Here is a 23,734-nt window from a genome sequence, read left to right as displayed (position 1 = left end):
CTATTCTCTATAAAGAAATTATTATAAAATTTGACAACGCTAAGAGATCGAAGTGAACAGGTCTATTTAGAAAGAGAGGAAACGTGCCCTAATTAAGTGGCCTTACTGGTAGAGAAATGACGCATTTGCTTGTAGGTATTGTAGGCTTGCTTAACGCTGCGTTTAGCAACTGTAGTGTTCTTGGTGATGACTTTGTTCTCCTCATCGACTTCGATACATCCCTCCACCTGTTTCAATTTACACGTGGGAATGAGTTCTCGAGTACGCATGTTGCAGTAGAACCCGTCGGACCCAATCGCATCAGTACCGTAGCTTGTCTCAGATAGACAGAGCTCAGTCGCATTGTCAGCTGGGAAATCGGAAATTTGGATGATGTCGTTCATCCACTCGGCGCGGTCTCTGCCAATGTTGGAGCGTCTCTTCTTCTGGCTTGGCACATCGTCGATCTTATTCGCGTCGAAAGAGTAGATGGTCTTCGTGCAAGTCTTGTTGTTATTGATGGTGTCATTCAACTGCGCGCCGTACGCAGCGAAGTCGATCTTCATCGCCCCAGTGTTAATGTTGTCAGTGTGATCTGCATCAATCCATGTACAAGATGGCTTGTACGGGTTGCCGTTAGGATCCCGGCCCGCCACTTGATCACCGAAGTTCCATGAACGACCGCAGCTTTTCCCAATATCGCCGGTCCAGGCGGAATCGAAGGCGCCGTCGAGGTTCTTCAGAGTGATCCAGGAGATGCACATGCCTCCATTGGTTCCAACAAGTGTAATGTATTGTGCCTGTGTACCGCCACTAGATTGTTCTAGAGTGTAGTCTGCGAAGTCGCCACTAACAATGTCCTCCTCGGCTGTCACCGAATGTTAGTACAAGTGCCATTAGAATGAACAAAGTTAGACACTGACGGGTGGCTTCCCCGATCATGGAGTTGTGAGTGTCGAAGCCTTGTATTTTGGCAAGCCGACCACCGTAATCCTGGTCACTTGTGTTTTGAAGACCAACTTTCACACGAATGACCGCGCCCTTTTGCTCACTAGGACTCGGCCAGTTCGACTGAGCAAAACCAATGGTAGTGAGCACTGTACCGAAGATTCCAATCGCGTCGACAAATCCTAATGCCAGTGCCATTGTTAAATCTATAGAGCTTCTATACAACCAATACTAAGAACGAAATAAGAGTGCTGCAACGTGAGCTAAAAGAGGGAACTTGGGAATGATAAACGAAGAATAAACGAAGAATAAACGATGGAAATGAGCGTCGGTGGTCTTTGCAAAAGACGGTTCTATGGTTCTTTCGGAGTGAGCTTGTATGTGATATTTATCATGATTCAGGAAGATCATTATATGCAGGCAAATACACGGTCTTCATGGTTGCGATTACTTCCAAACCCATCCACGTCTGGGAAGCTGCCGCTTGATCCGAGAACATTATTTTCTGTTCCTATTTATTTCGGTATCTGGAGTTCTGCGAATAAAGTCCGGTTCTGCGGTGATGGGTTTGTCCAACATTTTCCATTCTTAGATATTTAGCCCACTATTCCGTAGCGATCGTAGCAACATGGAGATAGTGATTTACCTGGTATTCATCATACAGGGTATTTGGCGATAAGGAATCTTGGACAACATGGAGAATATCGGGGCCGAAAAGGCTTGGCTGAGTTTAAAAGATGGGCATCAAAAGATGAATGGGGTTGTTCGAAAGACGGGAGCGCAACATGGTAGATTTGATAAATCCAGTCATAAAGATAAGCCCGAAAAGAGTTAAATAAATGCTTACAATACTAATTTCTACGAGCCGTTCTTCCACTCGCTAGAAGATGACCATCATTCTTCTCCAAAATGCTCCTGTGTTTTTACTGGCCCTGCCATCAAGACAAATACTCTCCTTTTCACATTTTGGCTTTTGCATGTATCGCTATCGCTACTTTCCGACCCATTAGCATCTTAATTTTAGGCTAGCCTGTAGCACGCCTCATAATAAAAACTTTCGCTTGATCGTGACGTGCAAATCCGCCGGAAAATATTCAATGTCCTACAGAACGGTGCGCGGATGAATTGTGGTTCGTCTAGATAAATCGCGAGGACCATAGCTGCAATTTCGTCTCGAAGCAGAATATGATTTCAACGTCAAAACAGTATGTCTGCCGTAGGCCACAATAGCATTACACTACATACCCAAGGCCATTAAATATGCTACTTTTGAGCATCTTGCAAGTGAAGTTCTCAGTGATACACCAGGACTGTTGAACCCCATGTGTTAAGATTTTCGTTATTATGAAAAAAAGATCATGATAATCTTACTCGGATATGAGATGTTCAATAACACTAAAGGCGCGGCGGACTATACGGTATCGACAATGAATCCAGGGGAGAGAGGGCGGTTGTTGTGAGAGATTAACATGGAAAGATGCCTTAAGCGAGAGCCCAATGAAGATTTTTGTGAGACGACGTGGCCCTTACTTCAAAGTCCGATGATAAGGCTGTGTCGATCTGAAGCTTTGTGTATTGTAGGAAATCGTGGCTATCAACACGACCTTGCCGACAGGCGTTGAGATTGTCTGGCACGTGGGGACTTTTGTAGATGAGTTCCGAATTATGGCAGATGCAGTGGGTAATCGATGGGCACGTGGGCCTTTTAATCATTACAATTAGGGGAGCGGAGACAGGTTCACGGGATTTGACATGGAACAGGTGTTTTAGGTTTTCCATGTCCGACGGTTGAACCAAATAACATCGACCAGCGGAGTGGACATTTATGGTACGAGACTCGGGCTCTAGGCGGACACTAACCTTATCTTGACATCAAAATGGACTGGATTGGTCCATTCGACTACATACAGACAATGCACGACCCCAAAGTCCGATGGAATCTAGATGCGGAGAATTATGTGCTGATTAGTAGAGTATTATATACATCAAGCCGGCAGCGAAGTCATTTCACATTTCCATTCCTTTTCAAAGTACATAGCGCAAATAATGCGACAGCACGCTTCAGCTGTGTAATATGCTAGGAGTCGGAGTTACTAAGAGTGATGTGAACAAATCATGATTTGTAGTCAATCTGCTTGACGGTAATCTGGCCATGGGAATGTCTATTTTCCATATAAATACTGATATCTGAGCCTTAATGATCATCATCATCACGGCACATTCACTTTCATTTCAATCAAGTCACTCATTCCAAACACACGCTCGCTTCATTCGTTGATTTTCGCAATTCCAACATCGATACCAAATTCTCCCCAAAACATACTTTCTATCAATAAAAATGCAATTCTTTCTCTCCAACTCGGCTGCATTGGCAATCATTGCCTTCTCAACTTTGAATACTATGGCAGTTGCCGCTCCTGCTGGTGCAGTTGCCGAGTCTAGTTTTGGACTGCCCGCACCTACACCTACACCTACACCTGGTGCAAACCCGCAAAATCCGACTGGCATCGACTTTGGTGTCCTAGATACAGAAAACATCGTTATGAAGGGGAACTGGGTAGCCTGGGTCGCTGACCAGGACTCATGCACCTTCGGCGCAGACCTGGGCGTCAAAGAGAACGAGGCTTCGCCTTGTGGCAGAACTTTTACTCTACCCGGTCTCGAGGGACAGTATTCTTTGCAAGGTTGCGGACTCGAAAACAACATGTGGTTAACACGAGATGATAAACAGGTGGGCACATGCACGTATGATGGCAAGAACTCGTTCGGCTGCGCAGGGGAGAACCCAAACTATCTCGCTCGTCGCTGGCGCTGTGCATTCAGCGACGAATTCAAAATGAGTTTGAACTCGAAGTGAAGACGAACAATCATATGCTGCCAACCGGCCAGTCGGCATATGAAACTATGTAAAGTCTATAAAACCTTTCAGTAATAACTATTTTCGTTTAATAGTTGTACAGTAGCTATGGAATGGAAAACTTGTGTTCAATATTCCCAAGGGTTTGATTAACAGCGAGTAGACTCGGTTCAGCTGGCCAGCAGCTATCGACCTGAGCCTTTGCTCGATGATGGAAGTGTAGAACAATTGGCTTCGTAAAGTTCTGTAATGTTGAAGCGCCATGAGAGTCACAACGTTTTTGAGTATAGGTTATGGTCAGGCTCCTCGTGTTTTATAGTAAAGCTGATTGTTACACACGTGCGCTCGATAAATGCCGGGCTTGCTTCTGCTGCAATACTCATTTCTGTGCTTGGAGGAATAAGAGGCAAAACGCCTGATAGTAGACATAAGGCATGCCTTCTCCGGATTATTGTATTTAGGTATGTTGACTTATGATTTCAACGTGTAATCCAGTAGCTGCAACAATTGTCAGGGCTTCAAACGTGCCTAAGGACGCCCGAGTTCCAAGGCGACAAAGACCGCCCTTTCTTAGCGCCCCCAGTAAGAGCCGCATTATGCGCTGGTAACCGAGCTAAGTTCTACCCGAAGCGTATAACTGGTGGCATTGATCGTATATATGAAGGGAAAACCAATGCGTTGTCATTGGGCAGGGCGACTCTCAGCCTTGCGGGACTCGCATCGTTGGGGCGGGGTGCGTGGGAGCTGGCCTTATCATAAATATATTTGGTTCGCCGCCGGATTGCCCCTCAATGTTCAGCCTAATGTACATCCCCGACCTCTAAAGACGTGATCCCGACTGTTGCCTGTGTCCCTCACTTCATGCTTTTGTGGGTTCTTGCCTTGTCGGCCATGATCAAGCCATCTCGAATTTGTTAAGAGATATGATTCATGTGATCTTCGCGCATTAGAGTTACTTAGATCAGGTATCGATCGCCTACCAAGTTCCTTTATGCGACGTTTGTAGATGAGCGAACAGACTGTGTATTAATAAAGGAACAAAAGGGCTAGCAAAATTTCATGTATGACTTGCAGTAACTTAATAGAAACAGTATTGACTTCCAACAGGTATAGCCTTCCGAACCCAGGCCGCATTAGTCGGAGATACACAGACCCAAACATACACAAGATGGATTACCACGAGTACGAGCCACTTCACTTCAACGAAGGGGCGCATGTGCGTGAACCAGACTACAGACGCCTCCCTTTCGAAGATCTAGGATTCATTAACAATGGAGCCTTTGGAGCCGTATCGAAGGTTAGAGACAGAAACAACGGAAAGGTCTATGCGCTAAAGAAATTGAGAATTTCAAGAAAGGTGTCGAGGAATGATTGTATGCGGGAGGCGAACAATACACGGAGGCTTCGACATGTGCATTTGATAAAAACGTATGCCTCTTACGAGACCGGCCCAAATTTCGAAGAATTTGGTATACTTACGAAATTCGCCGAGCAGGGCACCCTCAGTGACTATCTTGAAAATTACATCGAGAGACCTTCAGAACGAAGAGCTAGTGCGCTGTGGAACGCTTTCGGCTGCCTCGCAAATGCTTTGGCATTCATTCACGAGAACAGAACAAGACATTGCGACATAAAACCCGATAACATTCTAATCAGTGAAGATCGGGTTCTTATTGCTGATTTCGGCCTCGCGTTCGACTGGACTGCGCTCGAGCGGGCAACAACGATGAACGATGTGCGCGGCACCCTACGATATTTCGCTCCAGAGCTCGAAAATGGCGTTGCGAAAAATCAAGGTACCGACGTCTGGGCTTTAAGCTGCGTATACTTTCAAATGATCATGGCTTTGACGTATCCAACTGAAACCACGTATATGTCAATAGGGTTCTGTTATCGAGACAGATTAGAATATGTACTCGAGTGTTTGAGCAGCAATAAAGTCAGCGCTGCGCAGCCGATCATTCATGCATGCTATCTCATGTTCGAGACTGATATGCGTAGACGTGTGTCTGCGCAGAGTATATCCGACAGGCTCAGCGCAGATGTCGAAGCCAGCAAATACTTCTGCTCATGCTGCATGGATCAGAGCTATCGGGGGACATCAAGTGGAAACCAGCAACTGCCACAAGTCGACCGGGCCCACGACTACAATTTCGAACAACCGCCGGCGCCTACTCGACAGTCGACATTTGGTAGCTGGCATACTGCCTACAGCTGCGACAGTAGAGACGCCGAGGATAGGGACGCTTCAATAAACCAACCACCGCCATTAACCTGGTCACATGGCTCAGCAAGCCAGAATACTATCGCAAGTGAACCAAGAACTTCCCCTTCTTTCGAGCAATGGGCATGGTCAGAAGAGCACAATAGATACTACAGACCAATATGGAAAGATGGTGCGAACCCCGTTCATACAAGTGATAATAACAACCGCTGACGATACCAGGAAAATGGACTTATGAGTGGGACTAGCTGCCAATTTTGTCTGTTTGTATATTCGAGCAATGGACGACAATAAAGACACGCACCAAGAAATATGTCTCATCTTATAGTCGACCAAGAAACGTGTGTATAAAGAAGCGTCAAGTAAATTCCAGCATTTCAGAGGTTTGCCAACTGCCATAGCACAGCATTATAATGTATCATGCAAGACACGTGGTCGAATAAAACTATTCTTAATACTCTTTTGTAATACTAGGTACTACATCGATTACTTGAAAGTAGTAATAAACAAATACGCCTAACCCTCTGGCTTGATGTCAACACGTGATGGGAGCTACAAACAGGTATGCCACCCCGGTAGATATAACGGGCGACGGTATACGCGAAGTTTGACGAAGTGGGTGAACAGGTGGGCAGTGTCAACATGCCTCGGCTGCTGTGTTGCGTAAGGATCAGACAGAGGTGCAGAATTCCATCATGTTTCATGGGGTCAGCTTCTATTGAATCGCACAACACACACAAGGCAGCCGACCACTTCAACGTGTAGGTCGACTTGGGTTGATTGGCCTAGACCTTTTGCCTTTTGCCAAAAAAGGTCGGACTCGTAAACGATCTGCTCCGAGTCCCAATTCACCGGAAGCAAAAACGTGGGAGTGCCGCCCGCCCGAGTGTTAATCAATTGGGACAGGACAGGATTAGCACAGCCACCTGGGATGACTTGTACCCCTCCCTCTCTACTGCAACCTCTGTGCCTCTCCAGCTGAGGGCCGCATTGCCGATGTGGTACAATTTTCAGCGATTATCAGGGAAGGATTCCGCGTCGGTTGCCTTGCGAAAGACGTCAGATGTTATGTTTGCGCAGTCGCGCAGAGAGTCATAGGTACATAATTGATCCATCAGGCAAACACGAAACAAAGTTTCTAGCAATGAGAAGTCCGGACACCTGCATCATTATCGAGTCTGCTTTGTTTTTTCACGCACGCTTCCTTCGCTTCTTTTGCTGACCATTCTTTTCTTTCTATTGCGATACTGCGCAATGGAGCCTACCGTCTGGAACGAGATTCACTACCAGCCCAATACTACATTGCCCAAACTAAGAATCACGCGCAATGGCGAGGTATCGCGGAGGGATTCAATCGGCTCGTCCCGTACTGGTGACTCGGGATATAACAGCGATCCTGACCTCTCGCTTTCACCCTCCGACTTTCTCTCTGCTGATGCAAGTGCTGGTAAGTTTCGTGATATCCCTTGAGGACTTAGCATGCTAACGAGCTCTAGTATCTTTCCCTTTCGCCAATGATCTTCGAACTGTGTTCGAATGTCCAGCGGATGACATAATTTATTCACAACACACGCAAAAGTTCGACTCTTTGAAAAGGCCCTTGGTACTCGGAAAGTCTGCAGCCACCGAGAATGCACATGTTGCTACCCGTGCTCACGTGACAAGTAACCCATGCTCAAACATCCATACTGGCTGCCCTGAGCAACCCGATTGGTACTTTAAACACTTGTATATACATCGGAATACAGACTAATTTGCCATGGGGTAGGATTCATGCGGTCAAGACACCTGTAAACCAACCTGCAGACACGGCACGGAGCACCTGTCTGTCTCTTCACCATCTAGAGAGCCGACACCAAGAGGAAGTAGAACAGTGGATGGATGAGTCCTATCCATCCAAAGACAGACCCAACGACCGTGTCTCTTCAATAGTATCTTTATCATCAAACGGCAGCGGAGGCGACTATTCCATCACCGACGACAGCGAAGACGAATCGCCCAACATGGCTCCTGGCAACATGTCAAAGGCCACATTAGCCACCATCGACATCATCATGCACAAAGTCGAAGTTAACCTTCGATACGCTGCCTATGTACAATGCGCAGGAGGCAATTCCGGTCGGAGAAAATCCACCACAGCCTCTTCTCGCCGGGGAAGCGGTCAAGGTATGAATACCGGACAATCGAAGCGTAGGGGCCGTGGCGACGAGAGTCTTCATCCAGACGGCGAGGATGAAGATGGGCCTACGAAGCGGCGAAGGGTCTCTGTCACAACGACCGAGGACTCTGAGAACGGTCCGAAGTTTGCTTGTCCTTTTTACAAGCATGATCCGAATCAATACAATAAACGTACATGCAAAGGCCCTGGTTGGCCGACAGTACACCGAGTAAAGTACGTTCGCCGTGTTCTAACCCAAAACAATGCTAACTGTGAGCAGAGAGCATTTATATCGAAACCATGCACAGTCGATATACTGTCCACGATGCTACGAGGTCTTTGACTCAGACGGAGACCTCTCGACTCATTTACGCTCTCAACCATGCGAGATGTCCGAGCATCAGCCCATGGAAGGCATTGATCGAAATAAATTGGAAACCCTTCGCAAACGATCGATACCAGGGCGTCTCGAAGAAGACAAATGGAGAGATACGTATCAACTGCTATTCCCCGAAGTCGCTGAAGCGGATATACCATCACCTTGTCAGTCAACCACATTCCTATCATTTCGATGTACAAACTAACAGGTCATCAGATTACGACTGCGACTCTCCTAGCGAAGAGTCCCGCCGCTTCCGACGGGAGCTTCTCCAACGCATCCGTCAAGAAATCCACGCCACTGCTGAACGAGAAGACGGACCCGTAGAGCAGAAGATACTGGGTAGGGTCGCCGGCATCATTCGACAGTGCGAAGACGAACTACGACAATCATTCTACTCAGGACCAGCATCTTCACATATTACACCCATGTTACACGTTCCACATAATAATACACCCCCGCCTGACCCACAACCTCCACATGCTCCGACGGAGCAGCCGAGGGCTCCACCGACATTTACAGGGGCTGAATGGGGCGATCCGTTTCATATGATACCGTCGGATGATATTATCGATTGGAACATGGAGTTCCCGCCCGATCTGCTTAACGATGCGCCGCCTATACTCAATGATCCCGTTTGGGCGGCTTGATGAATCATTCGAGCCTTCATGAGCATCAATGCTATCAAACCTCTCCATAGTAAATATCAAATCCAAGCTGGCTGGCTCTCTTAGCATGAAGAACTTTGACTATGTAGACATCATAGAATTACTGGATCCCCGAGTATGACCATGCCGGCCTAATGTGCCTCCCCATCACCTAGGATGCCTACTGCCCCCACGAGTTCAAATCGAACCCAAGGCCTTTCTTCAGCGCGCTCTGGTACCCCTCCCTACTCTCAATCCTCTCATACCACTCCGCCAGTTTCGGGAACTTTTTCAGGTCAATATACTTTCTGTGGACAGATACATCCTACAGTGTCTCGAGTCAGTATGGCATTCATATCACTTATGGATTCAAATTGCGAAATAGAAAACATAGACGTATCACTCACCATGCCCCACGTCATATTCACATCGCTCAAACCCATCTTCTTCCCCGCAAACCACGGCTTCTCATCAGACAGCGCATCCTCCAGCAACTGATAAATCGGCTGCAAGTCCGACAGCCAATGATTCACCATCGGCCTCGTCAGCGCCCACACAATCGTCTTGAACCCCCACGGCACCACCTGCGCCGGCACATCATATATGATCGCAAAATCGTTCTTCAAGCTCAGCGTATCCGCCGCAAACACCGTGAAAAACGCGTCACGGCGCTTGTCCTCAAGCGACTCGGGGACGTACGTGTCGCCGCCGAACTCGTCGCTGAGATACTGGAGGATGGAGACGGATTCGGTGAGGAGGCCGGGTTGCACTTGGATTGTGGGTGGGGGGCTGGAGTCGGTGGTGGAGAGGGTGAGGATGGGGGATTTGCCGAGGGGGTGGATTTTGGAGAGGGAGGCGAGGGAGGCCCGGGATCGCGGGTACCGTTCGAGTTCGTAGTGGAGACCTTTGGAGGCGGAGAGTTCTTCGAGGATCCAGAGGACGCGTTGGGCTTGGGAGTGGGCGAGGAGGTGGAGCTTGGGGATGATGGTTTGTTTGGATGGTTGGGGGTTTGGTGGTGAGGGTGGTTCTGCCATGGTTGCTGTGGATGGGATGTATATAGAATTCGAAGCGTAGATGTTCAAGTCTTGAATGGAAAGTATGAGAAAGGTATGATATGTCGTTGAAGTGGTAGTGCAGCTTGTGCGACTCTAAGTACACTGTTGGGAATAATAACTAAGTTGTACGGCGTAGCTGGAGCTATGGAATTTTATATATGATGTAACTATAAGAAATCATCAACAAAGACATTGGTGCTTACATTCAGCTCATGTATACGGAGCCATATTACCCCATGGCCAAGCCATAAGTGCTAGTGATCTCTCCCTTTTCGAGGCACAATTTTGGCACTAGGACGCAGACTTCCACTCTGTGGTTGCCAAGATGGTACAACGAGGACATGAGGGAGTGAGAAGTTGGATGCTTGGTTATCGATGATTGGTCCCCGCGCCGCAAAATAACTAAATGCTGACGCAAATGCCAATAGAAAGGGTGGTGAACCTGTGGCACGACAACATTTATAATTCCAAGTTAATGAGCACTTGCGTTAGTGTACCAGTGTAGCTATGAAGAGTTACATCTCAATTGTATGTAAACTAGCGGCACATGGCATAATACCTGAGATATTTGCGCTATGCATCTAGTTGAACGGTAAATACAACAACATCCCATGCAATATACGAGGTAGCAACATTCCGACATATAATTATTTCCATAAAGATTTCCAAAGAAAAAGATATTCGCCTGGTATCCGAGTTACATGATCACAAAAGAAATTGAGAGGTCACGAAGACCAACCTTACAACAAGACGCCGCAGATAAGGCGGGACATTCTTGATGTCCCAAGTAGGAAAATGGGGTTCAGTCAGTTTTCCCTCGCACGTCCACGCCACACATATGATGGACCCACTTCATCTCGAAGCCATCGAACCACCAGTCTGCATTGGTTGCTGCGTGGCCGGGCTCATGCCTTGTGCTGGTATAACTCCCGTTGTTTGTCCCTGCTGCATATGATTTTGATAATGAGTCTGATTCGGTTGTGCCGCATACACAGCACCACCGTTCAGCTGCCCGCTGATTTGATTAATCATGCCCTGTACCTGCCCATAGTTTGGAGGTAGCGGCACATGGATACCAGTGTGCTGATTATTTGGCGCACAGCAACTCGTCTGTGCCACCTGTTGAAATTGCCGAGGTTGTTGGAATTGCTGTTGCTGCGGCGGCGCTGTTACCGCCGTAGGAGGCCGCATTTGAGGAATGGCTGGTATTGGCATTGAGCTCTGCGCGAGTTGGGGGAGCGCAGGCGCCATCTTATTGTAATCCGCCCAGGTATGCTCAGGAAGGTTCGAGAATGTTTTACCCGACATGAGTAGTAGGACGTAGGAGTCCGGATAGCTTTGGAAGAGGTAAAGACCCTATACCCAACTGATTAGCAAAGATACCTCAAGCACGCAGTAACGTAATTTTCGCTGATATCGAACATCGTACGTACGGCAATTGATGCGAAATTAGGGGCGTCCTCAAGGAATTTATTAGTTCCCATAACCCCTTCAGATTTGCTCCTCAGATCCCATGATCCTCCCCCAGATACTGTTCGCATGAAGTAGCTTCCATCTGCTCCCAAGCTGACGAACATGGGTGCTTCTCTTCCCCCATCTCTCCAGACCGTCTTCCATGCATCCTGGCTCTCTACACGGTTGAGGATGGCTTTCTCGAGTAGGGGTGGTAAGTTCGACCACTCGGCGGATGTTTTGTCATGGGCGTAGAACGAGTCGTATGGGCCTAGAGTGATGGAAAGTGTCGTCAAGTCGCGTATCACCTGCGGATGCGAGTGGTACAGATACATCGTTAAGGCGTTGGGTAGATTGTAATGGCCTAGTATGTGTCAGTATGTCTCTCAAGACCACCGCAAGAGAACGTCGAAGTGACATCGTGCTACTTTGACTGCAAAATAACCATCTCTATACTAGGGTGTTCATATCTACTTACGGCAGTACACTTGACCATCATGGTCTCTAAAGCTGACAAAATATGCACCATTCTCGCCTATTGCGCATTCAATGACATCCTTGATTGGAGGCTGCTTCGTGAACAGGGCCTCGACATCTGGAGGGAGATGATGCCTGAGACGACGGTTAGTTACAATAGCACGTTGATAGATTACATGCAGCTCAGAGACCCGACACCGTGTCAACGGCGCGACGATCTCCGCGTCGATTTATCATCCTGTTCAATCAGATAGTCGGCTGAATCTTGGCAGCCTGATTGACAGTCTACCGGGTGCAGGATGAATGGAAGCATCGTCGTAGCTGGGAACATGTTCATGAGATAGAGTAACTTACCAGGCCCAGTGTGTAGGACTGTTGAAGAAATACGCTTCCTTCGAGCCCATAGAAAACGTGACGAAGACAGTCATCGTGTCTGTTTGAGTTTGAGGTGGTGGGGTGTACGCGTGCGGCTGAAGTGGAACAGGGTACACAGAGGAGTTCGAATATCAGCACTACGACCCCCTGGAAGCGCAACGAAGGGATATCACAAGCAAAGCGGGCTATCAAGCATGTCAGACAAAAGAGTGACTAGTAGAAAGCGATCGTGAAGGATGTAGACAGTGGGTTGTGAGTTGGGGTAGACCGTAGGGCTGAAGATTTGAGTGGAGTTGATGGGAGCACATGGAGATGGGCCTAGCCCTCCTGGGCGGCCCCGAGTGTTTTAAGATGCTAGCGAAGCGCCGGACTCTGAGACCCATGTTCACCTGCGTAAGAGAGCATCGTTATGTCCTGGGGAATGGTTTTCGTCATATTGAATTGGCATGTTGTGAATAAGTGATAACTTTGATAATTGGGTTTAAAGCTAACCTATCGTTGGGGATTCCGAAGGGTGATAGAGATTATGTTGCATGCCGAAAATAGCATTTGTCTGAGGACGAAGGATGTCACAGAAGCCTTGTCGCTAATATCCCACATGAACAACACGATCCTATCCACCAAAGGAACTAATAAGAAAAGTACCATGGCCATCGACAATTCATTACTTGAAGCACGCCACCACGCTCGGTTAAGGGGTATACAGACTCATCCTTATGATACTACGCCAACGCCAATAAACCATTGACCTAAAGGGTGGGACACAACAAAATCCCGAAAATTTCTCGAGTGCTCCATCCTTTCCATTGAATCAGCATGCTCCCAATGATAGTAACGAGAAATTCTAGCGGTTGCCGCGCCGCCCAGGGAGAGTTGGTGGAATGAGTTCTTTTCCGTAAGCGTCAACGCCCAGTTGCACGCGACACTCAGGGCAGTACCACTTAGAGCGTCGAGAGGGAATGTCTGCTTCAGTCATTTTGACACACTCCAAATGGAACCACTCCCTGTCACACTGTAGCATGTTAGAATAGTCTGGGGGCAGAGAAAATAGATTACTTACATGATTATCACACGAAATCATCTGACCGTAACTGACATCATCGCATATACAGTATCGGGGCTCATTCGGGTCGATCTCCTCCAGAGGTTCATTACTCTCTTCGCCTCCTTTTCTTTTCTTTTTATTCTTGCTTCCTTGGGCGCGCTTGACATTAGTGACAGTCTTTTGGCCATCTTCAGCCGAGGTTATGTCCCCTTTGGGTGGCGGCTTCTTTCGCGTACTCATACGAGTTGGTGCAGCCAGCGCCGATTGACTGAAAATGCTGTGTCGTCGAAGCTCTCGCGACGGTTTCCCTAACTCGTTCTGTTTAGGCTCCTCACTTTGTGCCTTCGGTGTAGGGGCACCGAGAGCATGAGGGCGGGGCGTTAGTATCGGCGAAGATAGAGCAGGCTCCTGGGTGGTATTTGGGGCGATTTGCGTTTTGATGGGAGGTATCGGGGCGGAGACTGGTGGGCTCGTTGCCTTTGTGGGTTCCTTGACGGACTCCCTCCGGGGACGGCTGGATGCTGCAGTAGCTAGCATAGGGACCGGGGTTGAATTCACTATCGGAACAGTGACAGGTTTTGAGTCGTGTTCAGTCCCAGGTTCAAGAGCGGGCAACGCCTCCGGTACAGATTCGAGGGCAGATGATAAGGAATCATCCACACCAGATGGCGACGGTTGCTCGTCCACGTTTTCCAGTGTGGTGGGCAAAGTCTGAGCACTGGGTGAATCGGGAGCCAAAATCTCAGGAACAGCAGGTGTTCCAGGACCGGCGGGGGCGAGAGGGATCTGTACAGTAGTTGTCTTGATGTCATTCAGTAGAGGCCCGGGAACATTTGAGGGAGGCGAACGTACTGCGGGAGTTGCTGGCAGAGCTGCAGAGGATGGCGGGGGAGGGACAGGCGTCTTAATCGGCGCAGGAAGAAGCATTCGTTGACGCTTCGCATCTGGCTGTCTTCCTCCGCTGTCTTGTGAGGCGAGCGATGCCTCTCGAGATGGCATCGTCGGAGTCTCTGCAACAAACGCAGGTGAGGGTTCTCGCTTCCGCTTGTTTGACGGTTTCGTGGCAGATCTTCGTCTCGCCGATGCTGGAGTGACATTCACATTTTCTGGTGTAAAGTTCAGATCCTTGAGGCTTTCTGCGGCTTCCCTGATTTTGCGCCCTGCGTTTTCTAATTCTTGCGCATCACGCATGGCTTGTTCGCGCTGTTCCTCACGCTTGTCCTTCTTCACCGGTTCACCATCGGCCATGCTCACATCCTCTACGGGGTCTTCAACTACAACCTCTTCTTGAACTGGGGTCTCATCTAGAGGTGCGGCTGGTGCAGTAGCCAGTGAATGGTCCACGGCGGGAGGGTCCACGGCAGGGTCCACAGGATCTTCGACAGTAGTGTCCAAGGAATCATCCACGGGAGCGTCCACGGGTGCATCCACGGGTGCATCCACAGAATCAACCACAGAATCGTCCACAGGAGCATCCACGGGAGCATCCACGGGATCGTCCACAAGAGCTTCTACAGGAGCGATGACGGGCTCCTGTGGAATTTCCAGGACGGCTTGCTCGACCTTTGGCTCGGTGCGAGCCGGAATTACAAGTTTTGACACGGAGAGTTTGTCCGGTTCTTCATCGAGGAGCTCTTCACCTGTAGCAGCACAGCGGGCCTTCTCCTTCTCGTAGTATTCTACACCACGCTTTTTTTTCTCCAGCTCCCGTTTGACCATCGTTTCACTTGGTGTCCAAACTGCATTCTTCTTCATCTGTTTCCTAAGCACAGCCATTTCGTACTCCGTGAGCTTCAACCACGGTGCGAATTTGCTCCCAGGGCGAGCATTTGGAGGAGGAGGCGAAAGTCTCGCAAGCGCATTGCTGGTTGAAATCCCGGCAACACCACTGTGGACGTTGGTACCTGAACCTGCGGGGCGCACACGGGCAGGCTTGGGGACCTTCTCCTTGGGAGTTTTGACTCTTGAATTGGAGACTTCAATCAAGGACCCGGCGTCCGATTCAGCGCCCGATTCATCCGACGAATTCGCGGTATGTTCTCGTGGATGTCCATGTGTATGAGACGCTGAGAACTTCCTGTTGCGATCTCGTTGCCGATTTGCGGAACCGGGAACATGTTGGCGATCGAAGCGCTCGTAGTTGCGATTGAATGATCGTGAAGCTTGTGGGGAGACGGGAGCGGGTGTGGGATCGCGTGAGGGTGGTTGAGGTAGAGCCTGAAGCTTCGTCTTTATAATTGACAGCCGGCGACAGTGCCGTTCTGCGACCTCGTATAGCCTCGATGCCTCGGTATATGTAGACTCTCTGCAATAGATCGCCTTTTCGAGAGCAGCTGCTATCTGTTTGCGCAGTAGGGTAGGATCTGGTCGTTCGCTGGCGGGTAGCTCGGGAAGCTTGCCATATTGTTTTGTGAGTTCGTGGATGGTCAAAGTTGCATCCTCATAGGTCGCGTCGAGGTTTCCAATCAGTCGCAGCGAACGCACAAGATCGGAGGGAAAGAACTCGGTATAGTCGAGAAAGTCGTTGACGGTAGCTTGAGCGTCGGGATTTGGGGCAGGCTGAGGGGAGACTTCGGACAGCGCACTCATGGTGCCGTCTTCAGCCATGGCGCATTGCGAGGAGCGGCGGTGGTGAGGAATGCCAGACGGGCGCGTCAGACACTCCAACCACGCGTCGATTATGCTGTGGAGGAGAATCGGGGCGGCGGAGAGGTATACGGACTCGAGTAGAGATAGAGAGGAGGAGATATGGAAGGAGGGAGGAAGATGGAAGGAGTTATGGCGACTGCGTGTTTCTGTTGGGGGAGGTGGAGAGAACGGCTTCGAAGGTGCTGTTGACACAGAGTAACGACCTTACCTATAGTGTTGTATTGTGCCTACCAGTACGAGGAGAGTACGTAACTGTGTAGGGAGATAAATAGGTAGGTAGGTATTGCTCTCTCTCTCTCTGCGCGTATGTGTCGTCTCTCTCTATTACTGTCTCTCTGTGTCTCTCATGAATGCGACGTTGAGAAGTTGTGCACGGACTTCCTCATGGGGCTGTCGTGATCACGTGATATGGCATTGGATCGCGCAACGCGAGCTCCCCCGATCTGGTTAGTCATTTCTTACAGTATGTATGGGGTATCATATATCTCACCCCTCATTATTGTATCAGCAATCATCAACAACCAACAAAAATTGTGGAAACGACTTGGATATACAGATCCATGAAAGATTAATCGCAGCTATTCCGTTCAAACTAAAATTTGGGGTACAACCATATTCATGACTATCTTTAGGTACCTAGAAGGTACATAAGAGTTTGCCTACCCACTAACTACGATTTAACAGTTGTCCCTGTAAGGAGAAAGGCACCGAGATACAAATTATCCAAGACATATTTAACAAGCGGAAACCACTCCATTCTTCCAGTAGACTATTTGTGATATTTCAGTAGGTTTACATGAAGGTTCCATTGATGTATGCTCTTCAACCTGGATGGTGGCTGCCTTCGTTTGCATTTTCACCTCTTCTTCGTCATTCTCCATGGGTGCATTGTGTATGTCCCATTTCAACCTACACACCCAATCATCTTCGCTCAGGAGTATTTTCTTTTCACCGAAATATTCCTTCTTATAGCCTGCATGTATCACTTGAGTGGACTTCTGACTTGCCCCACTTTCACCACGGCGTTGCGATTGCTGCTCGCGTCCATATCAAATCTAACAACAAACGGACAAGAACAACAACAACCCCGCCTTTCACTACATCCCTCTTCTCTCACTCGTCCTCCCACCCTTTCCTTCTTCTTCCCGACATTCCCCTTGGCTTCTCATATCCGCTCGTCCCCCCCTTGTGTTTGTAGTCTTTGCCTTTCTGTTCGCACAAGCAAACACGTATCGCCATGTCCCGTGACATGGCCGCGAGGCTCACACGACTAACGGATTTGGTAGGATCTGATCTTGACGCTATTCCAAATCAACGCTTCCAAGTGGATGTTCCTGATCCAAGCGACGACGAAAAGGAAGGAGGCATAGCTCTCGGTTGCGAAAACGCTACTGAGGAATTCACCGATTCCATCGACGACCAGCCTACTGTTTCAGCAGCCACTGGTTCCATCGACAACCAGTCGGGTGATTCAAGCGCGTTTGCATCGACAGAGAATACCGACCGCCGTTTTGTCTGGATGCCCGGCGAAGCAAGCTCGTACAATCTGGGCACTGCTCCCGCCACTCCTTCATCGCCTTATAAAGCACTTCCCCCCACAGACTTGCAACGAGGCGAGCTCGCACCACCCGGTAAATACTTCACCCCACTATTGGCTCTTGCAAAGTACCCGTATCGGTACTGTGACCGAGATTCACTCCAGAACGTGGCCAGTCAATTCTTCGACGGCGGAAAGTTCTGGGCTCGTGAATGGGATATGTACGTATCATCTTCTATTGTGCTTAGCTCAGTTCGAGCGGCAACCCACAGTCGCTAACTTATACAGTTACTACACCTGGGACATTGACGGCACGAAGCCTTTGACACTGGTGACAGAAGACCAATTCAAGGACTTGGTTGCGGAAGTCAACACAGCCTTCGGCCTCGGTCTCAAGACTATATCTCACATCGTCACTCGCTTTCCCGACCATCCCCGTTGCCGTCCAAGGTATCTTGGCAGAGTCAAGGGCCTGACCCGCGAGGAGATTGACACGATGGCGAGAAATGCTCCTCCCGCATCTTCGGCCACCCCTGGGCAATCCGCTGCCCCATCCCTCGATGGCCGCACGTTGGATGACTTCAAGAAGACCATGGAGGATATGTGGGATGCCCAGAAGAACAAGAACAAAGCTGCGCGAGAGAAGAAGAACGAGCAGCGTGCTGCAAAACAGCATGACCTCGTCCAACGCTTCAAGCGTGCGCAGAGGTATCTTGGACTTCGGCCTTCCGATTCTACAGATCTGGCTCCAGTCGACGTTAGCACACCAACCACACTTCCTTTCGACCAGTCTGTCGTCTTCGTATGTATTGACGTCGAGTCCTGGGAAAGGGCGCACGATAAGATTACGGAAGTTGGCATTGCTACATTAGATACGTTGGACCTCGTTGGCGTTGCGCCTGGTAAGGATGGGGAGAATTGGAGGACCCTGATCCGTGCACGCCACATTCGCATCGATGAGAACAAACACCTGATTAACTCGAACTTTGTCGCCGGATGCCCAGACCGCTTCGATTTCGGGAAGTCTGAGTTTGTCCGTCTTCATGATGTCGCTACGCAAGTGGCCGCTTGCTTCAGGCATCCCTTTTCCGGGCCTGCTGCGCATAATCCTGAGGATGCATCCAAAGAGCGCAACATCATATTCCTCGGACACGATACATTTAGCGATGTGAAATACTTGCAACAACTTGGTTTCGACCCGCTCAAGGTACCCAACATGCTTGAGACTCTCGATACCGCCACCCTCTACCGAGTCTGGAGGCGTGAACAAAACCCGACGAATCTAGGCCGAATTCTTTACGATTTCGACATTGCCGGGTTCAATCTACACAATGCGGGTAACGATGCCGTCTTCACCGTCCAGGCGATGCTTGCTGTCTGTGTCCGAGAGGCTTCGATCCGTGGCACGGAACTGCAAGCAAAGCGAGAAGAGGACAAAGCAGCTCGTCTTGATGCTCTCACCGAAGAGGCGCGCCTTCGATTCAAAGAGGAACACGATGGCTGGAGTGAGACGGAGGATAATGGCGGCCCCCCGGCACCCATTGTACTCGTCGAGCGACCTAAAGTTGACGGAAATGCTGGTTATGACCAAACAAATCGTACCGATGGTCGCGGCCGCGGTCGTGGTCGCGGTCGTGGTGAAGCCCGAGGTGGAAATCAAAGCCCCAGCTTTAGAGGAGCTCGTGGGGGGAATGCGTTTCCATCGCGAGGGTTTCCAACTTTTGATAACCTACATAGAGCTTCACGAGGCAGCACGGATCAGCGTGCTCGTCGCGATCACCCAGCTTCTCGTGGGTATCATTCTCCACGTGGTAATGAAACAGATCGTGCTTCCCCACGCGCTCGCGGTGGAGGCAGGGGCAGGGGCCGAGGCAGAGGCTCCTCCGATAATCAAGGCTGGGAGGATGGCGTATCTTCCGAGAATCAAGGCTGGCATAACAACATTTCCTCTGAGAATCAGGGCTGGCCGAACAACAGCTCCTCTGAGAATAACGGTTGGGAGAGGTTCGGCTGGGGTGAACCCGCTTAAGGTCCTGAATAAGGTTCAAAATCGAAACCCCTCATGGAATTTTGATTGTTCTAGGAGGTTCATTCAAGATTGTGGGCTCAGCTGCATTTGACATGGTTTCTATGGAGTGAAGGAAAACGGGGCGATGGGACAACCCTGGTGGCCCACTTTTCTTTCCTGACTGCTCGGGCAGACATTTTGTCTGTCTGGACATTGTACGATAACTACACTGGGGGAGTTACAAGTATTCGGAAGGCTGCAAGTAAGCATGCCGAGCGCTGAATGGGCATCAGTTGCAACCCGGCTAGCATGCCAATGGACTCTCATGACTGTTTTATCCAGCAACTTGCTAGTTGCTAGCATGAGGCTGTAGAGCAGGCAGTTTGTAATATAGGTACAACTTGACATTAGTGATCTCCATGCCCCGGCATTGTTACGTTCTGGACTTGTGCTCATTGATTGCTACTATATCACAGAAGTTCACATTACCCTACCACTCCCAAAGAAATGATGCCGCAGCTCCGGCATACAGTATGTACGCAATGCCGCTCGCGCCTCCTCGGCTACAACAGCAACAGCTCAACATCACAGCAGCGAATGACAGAAGGGAATATTGCCAGGCCTTCCCACAGCCTATAATTCTACAGGCAGCCACAATTATTATCAAATGCGGTAACCTTTTCGTGGTATTATTAACGCAGCTGTTCCGTCCCCTCCCAGACATTTTGATGTGACGTCTATGCAAGCAAATATTTCTGTGGAGCCCTGCACGTTGCGACCTCCACACTAACCTCGATCCGGCATTGCGTCGATTCAACGACATACTATCAACATCACATCTTCAATTAAATGGAATCTTCTAACACCGATAATGTCTCAAAGTCACGACCATGTGCGCTACAATCGACCGCTATCAAACTGTTTCCTTTTCCGGGCCCATAATGACCGATGATCATGGCGTCGTACGCGACAAATGACGACCGCCAAGACTAGCGTTCTGAGAGCGGATCGGCTGCAATGGCGTCAAAGAAACATTTTGCATGTTCCCCACGACTCCAGGGGACCGCCACCGCCTTTTTTCCTTCCCCCTAGTAAATGCTTGATCCATCGTTCGTAGTTACTCGTAATGTGTTAAATGTCCTTGCAAGGGGCCCCGTCCCTACATGCCCGCGCCGATCAGACTCGGAAGCTAAATAGGTAGCCTCGTTCCGCCATAATTATATGGTCGGTTTCCTGAGAGCTTGTATCTACATTCCCCTTCAAACAACCTCCACCAGCTGTTTCCGCTATGGCTGACGAGGAGCCCATATCAGGAGGCCCGACACAGCGCCATGGCTCCTCCATCGTGCACAGCGCGTCCCCCCCTCACCAATCGAAGAACGAGCATCCCGACGTGATATCGGTCGGTGGCGGCGTTCCGGGGTCCCGTCGCGCAGACGACGACTATGACCACCGACATAATGGCGGCGGGAACCTCAGTCGCCAGACGACTCGCACGTCGAGACGGTCGGCGAGGAAGGATCCTTGGTGGAAGATCAGACTGTTCAGTGGGATGGTCAACGATGTGCGGCGGAGGGCGCCGTACTACTGGAGCGATTGGACGGATGCTTGGGATTATAGAGTCGTGCCCGCGACTGTGTATATGTATTTTGCGAAGTATGTACCTCGAATGCCAATGCCACTACTATGCTCATGGCAGACTTGCCGTCTGGTAAAGCTGGAAGCTGTGTAAAGACCAATTGCTGATTCGATCGCTGTGGATTAGTATCTTGCCTGCGTTGGCTTTCTCGTTGGATATGTTCGCGAAGACTGATGAGACGTTCGGGGTCAATGAAGTGCTGCTGGCTTCGGTCCTTGCGTCCGTTGTCTTTTCGCTTTTCGCGGCCCAGCCTTTGGTCATTGTTGGCGTAACTGGTATGCCTATGAGCACGGAAGTACCGGTGACGTGTTAATCAATACTGTAGGCCCCATCACTGTGTTCAACTACACTGTGTACGACATCATCTCACCAAGAGGGACAAACTACTTGGCCTTCATGACCTGGATCGGTCTCTGGGCGATGGTCTTTCATTGGATTGTAAGTAAACTGAAAACACCCTGCCATTGTTAAACACACAATATCTAACAACATACTACAGCTTGCCATAACCAATTCATGCAACGCGTTGAAGTATGTCACTCGATTCTCATGCGACATCTTCGGATTCTACGTCGCCTTCATCTACCTCCAAAAAGGCATCCAGGTCCTCACTCGCCAATGGGAAATCGACGACGCCTCCGCCTACCTCTCCATCACGGTATCCCTCCTCTTCCTCATGACCTCCTACCTCTGCGGCGTGATCGGACAATCCCGCCTCTTCCAACGCCACGTCCGCAAATTCATCGAAGACTACGGGACACCCCTCTCCGTCCTCTTCTTCACCGGCTTCATCCACATCGGCAAGATGCGGTCCACCGAAGTCCTCACCCTCCCAACCACCAAAGCCTTCTTTCCGACCCTCCCGCGCTCCTGGCTCGTCCACTTCTGGGACATCTCCGTCGCCGACGTCTTCCTCGCGATCCCCTTCGCCATCCTCCTCACCATCCTCTTCTGGTTCGACCACAACGTCTCCTCCCTCATCGCCCAAGGCACCGAGTTCCCCCTCAAGAAACCCGCCGGCTTCCACTGGGACATCTTCCTCCTGGGCATCACGACCGGCGTCTCCGGGCTCCTCGGGATCCCCTTCCCGAACGGCCTGATCCCCCAAGCCCCCTTCCACACCACCTCCCTCTGCGTCACCACCCTCACGCCCTCCCCCACCCCAAATTCCCCTCCAACCCGAAAAACCACCCACGTAGTCGAACAACGCGCCTCCAACCTCCTCCAAGGTCTCCTAACCCTAATAACCATGACCCCCCCGCTCCTCACCGTCCTACACCTAATCCCCCAATCCGTCCTCGCAGGCCTCTTCTTCAGCATGGGCATCCAAGCCCTCGCCTCCAACGGCATAACCCTCAAACTCCTCTTCCTCTTCTCCTCCCGGTCGCTCGTCCCTTCATCCCACCCTTTACTCCGGATCCGGAGAAGGAAGGCGATTTGGGCGTTCGTGGGACTGGAGCTCGTGGGGTTCGGCGCGACGTTTGCGATTACGCAGACTGTGGCGGCGATTGGGTTTCCCGTGTTTATCTTTTTGTATATTCCGATGAGGGTGTGGGGGTTGGGGTGGTGGTTTGAGGAGGGGGAGTTGGGGCTGTTGGATCAGGCGACGGCGAGTCGGTTTACGATGGAGAGTGTGGGGGGGAACCATGGGGAGGTGGAGGAGGATGAGGAGGAGGGGGATCAGGAGGAAGGGGTTGGGAGGGCGGAAGTAGGAGTGGAAGAGAGGAGGAGGGGTGAGAAAGCGGAGGTGTAGATGGGAATGTAGATGTTTGGATCCTTCACGGCGATCATAAGCAGTGGTGAATAGCATATATAGAGTGAGCGAAGCACACGAGCGAAAATAGCATATCACGTATTCAACCATGAAAAATGTTTCCAGTGTTTACAGCGATGTTGATGGTGAATTATTACAGATTCTATATTTGAAAAAACACCCTAGCCTTTTGTCGTGCTAGGTTTCACTAACGCAGCGCGGGCTTTGCTATGGAAAGATATGCCAGGTAGTTGAGTACATGCATGCTTGCTTGCTCGTGGGCCTCGACTACAAAACCGAAAGGAAAACGAAAATAGGGAGCGCAACTATGATGGCGGCTAGATCGGCGCTCGAGAACATGGAAAATAGTGCGGACGAAGCAGACGTCTCGCCAGTTGACGGGAAGAAGGATAATTATGTAAATAATGGAAGGAGTCTTGCGTCCGGCTTGACAGTTCGAGAAAGAACGCAAGGAGAAGAGAAGAGAGGGGTTAGTTGTGCACAAGGATCTCGAATCCAACAAATAATGGCATGGAGAATCAGATGGTAAGG

The 23,734-nt window shown here is 49.9% G+C and overlaps 9 protein-coding genes across 9 annotated transcripts; 5 read left to right on the top strand and 4 right to left on the bottom strand.

The window, feature by feature from the left end:
* Positions 1–92: 92 nt before the first annotated feature.
* BU24DRAFT_409762 (uncharacterized protein) lies at positions 93–1,125 on the bottom strand (the record flags this gene model as incomplete). Its single annotated transcript, XM_033525943.1, has 2 exons — positions 93–847; positions 903–1,125. 2 exons carry the CDS (start codon positions 1,123–1,125, stop codon positions 93–95), a joined length of 978 nt encoding a protein of 325 aa, XP_033385020.1.
* A 2,022-nt stretch (positions 1,126–3,147) lies between these two features.
* BU24DRAFT_423053 (uncharacterized protein) lies at positions 3,148–3,847 on the top strand. The gene has a single exon (XM_033528139.1). The coding sequence runs from the start codon at positions 3,266–3,268 to the stop codon at positions 3,782–3,784; it is 519 nt and encodes a 172-aa protein (XP_033385019.1). The 5' UTR covers positions 3,148–3,265; the 3' UTR covers positions 3,785–3,847.
* A 735-nt stretch (positions 3,848–4,582) lies between these two features.
* BU24DRAFT_451158 (kinase-like protein) lies at positions 4,583–6,313 on the top strand. The gene is made up of 2 exons (XM_033531081.1): positions 4,583–4,845; positions 4,892–6,313. Coding segments are annotated over exons 1-2 (1,332 nt in total). The 5' UTR covers positions 4,583–4,843; the 3' UTR covers positions 6,222–6,313.
* A 705-nt stretch (positions 6,314–7,018) lies between these two features.
* On the top strand, positions 7,019–9,342 carry BU24DRAFT_207684 (uncharacterized protein). The gene is made up of 6 exons (XM_033521899.1): positions 7,019–7,455; positions 7,505–7,622; positions 7,674–7,721; positions 7,777–8,400; positions 8,447–8,709; positions 8,762–9,342. Exons 1-6 carry the CDS (start codon positions 7,263–7,265, stop codon positions 9,193–9,195), a joined length of 1,680 nt encoding a protein of 559 aa, XP_033385017.1. The 5' UTR covers positions 7,019–7,262; the 3' UTR covers positions 9,196–9,342.
* A 31-nt stretch (positions 9,343–9,373) lies between these two features.
* Positions 9,374–10,226, bottom strand: BU24DRAFT_462805 (putative glutathione S-transferase; the record flags this gene model as incomplete). Its single annotated transcript, XM_033532046.1, has 2 exons — positions 9,374–9,517; positions 9,600–10,226. 2 exons carry the CDS (start codon positions 10,224–10,226, stop codon positions 9,374–9,376), a joined length of 771 nt encoding a protein of 256 aa, XP_033385016.1.
* A 526-nt stretch (positions 10,227–10,752) lies between these two features.
* On the bottom strand, positions 10,753–12,849 carry BU24DRAFT_423049 (uncharacterized protein). Its single transcript, XM_033528138.1, has 4 exons — positions 12,531–12,849; positions 12,178–12,311; positions 11,681–12,063; positions 10,753–11,603 (listed from the first exon to the last, which is right to left on the bottom strand). The coding sequence occupies exons 1-4, from the start codon at positions 12,602–12,604 to the stop codon at positions 11,100–11,102; spliced, it is 1,095 nt and encodes a 364-aa protein (XP_033385015.1). The 5' UTR covers positions 12,605–12,849; the 3' UTR covers positions 10,753–11,099.
* A 498-nt stretch (positions 12,850–13,347) lies between these two features.
* BU24DRAFT_207661 (uncharacterized protein) lies at positions 13,348–16,328 on the bottom strand. The gene is made up of 2 exons (XM_033521898.1): positions 13,612–16,328; positions 13,348–13,563 (listed from the first exon to the last, which is right to left on the bottom strand). The coding sequence occupies exons 1-2, from the start codon at positions 16,201–16,203 to the stop codon at positions 13,396–13,398; spliced, it is 2,760 nt and encodes a 919-aa protein (XP_033385014.1). The 5' UTR covers positions 16,204–16,328; the 3' UTR covers positions 13,348–13,395.
* A 1,045-nt stretch (positions 16,329–17,373) lies between these two features.
* Positions 17,374–20,170, top strand: BU24DRAFT_423048 (uncharacterized protein). Its single transcript, XM_033528137.1, has 2 exons — positions 17,374–18,003; positions 18,071–20,170. Exons 1-2 carry the CDS (start codon positions 17,483–17,485, stop codon positions 19,809–19,811), a joined length of 2,262 nt encoding a protein of 753 aa, XP_033385013.1. The 5' UTR covers positions 17,374–17,482; the 3' UTR covers positions 19,812–20,170.
* Positions 20,171–20,665: 495 nt separating this feature from the next.
* On the top strand, positions 20,666–23,182 carry BU24DRAFT_391967 (uncharacterized protein; the record flags this gene model as incomplete). The annotated part of the gene is made up of 4 exons (XM_033525131.1): positions 20,666–21,446; positions 21,556–21,704; positions 21,755–21,867; positions 21,929–23,182. The coding sequence occupies exons 1-4, from the start codon at positions 21,079–21,081 to the stop codon at positions 23,180–23,182; spliced, it is 1,884 nt and encodes a 627-aa protein (XP_033385012.1). The 5' UTR covers positions 20,666–21,078.
* Between the last annotated feature and the right edge of the window lie 552 nt (positions 23,183–23,734).

Source organism: Aaosphaeria arxii, assembly GCF_010015735.1.
Source record: "Aaosphaeria arxii CBS 175.79 unplaced genomic scaffold BU24scaffold_4, whole genome shotgun sequence".
NCBI lineage: Eukaryota > Fungi > Ascomycota > Dothideomycetes > Pleosporales > Aaosphaeria > Aaosphaeria arxii.
The sequence above is the reverse complement of the archived record's forward strand: the minus strand, read 5'-3'. Positions and strand labels throughout refer to the sequence as shown.

Excerpts from the sequence above, each read along its gene's own strand:
- BU24DRAFT_423053 (XM_033528139.1), top strand. The coding sequence starts at position 3,266 with ATGCAATTCTTTCTCTCCAACTCGGCTGCATTGGCAATCATTGCCTTC.
- BU24DRAFT_207684 (XM_033521899.1), top strand. The coding sequence starts at position 7,263 with ATGGAGCCTACCGTCTGGAACGAGATTCACTACCAGCCCAATACTACA. Across the intron at positions 7,623-7,673 it reads AGGCCCTTGGTACTCGGAAA|TAACCCATGCTCAAACATCC; the intron begins GTCTGCAGCCAC and ends TCACGTGACAAG. Across the intron at positions 8,710-8,761 it reads AGCGGATATACCATCACCTT|ATTACGACTGCGACTCTCCT; the intron begins GTCAGTCAACCA and ends ACAGGTCATCAG.
- BU24DRAFT_423049 (XM_033528138.1), bottom strand. The coding sequence starts at position 12,604 with ATGACTGTCTTCGTCACGTTTTCTATGGGCTCGAAGGAAGCGTATTTC. Across the intron at positions 12,312-12,530 it reads AGTCCTACACACTGGGCCTG|GCATCATCTCCCTCCAGATG; the intron begins GTAAGTTACTCT and ends CCGTCGTCTCAG. Across the intron at positions 11,604-11,680 it reads CTAATTTCGCATCAATTGCC|GGTCTTTACCTCTTCCAAAG; the intron begins GTACGTACGATG and ends AGTTGGGTATAG.
- BU24DRAFT_207661 (XM_033521898.1), bottom strand. The coding sequence starts at position 16,203 with ATGGCTGAAGACGGCACCATGAGTGCGCTGTCCGAAGTCTCCCCTCAG. Across the intron at positions 13,564-13,611 it reads TGATTTCGTGTGATAATCAT|TGTGACAGGGAGTGGTTCCA; the intron begins GTAAGTAATCTA and ends AACATGCTACAG.
- BU24DRAFT_423048 (XM_033528137.1), top strand. The coding sequence starts at position 17,483 with ATGTCCCGTGACATGGCCGCGAGGCTCACACGACTAACGGATTTGGTA. Across the intron at positions 18,004-18,070 it reads TGGGCTCGTGAATGGGATAT|TTACTACACCTGGGACATTG; the intron begins GTACGTATCATC and ends TAACTTATACAG.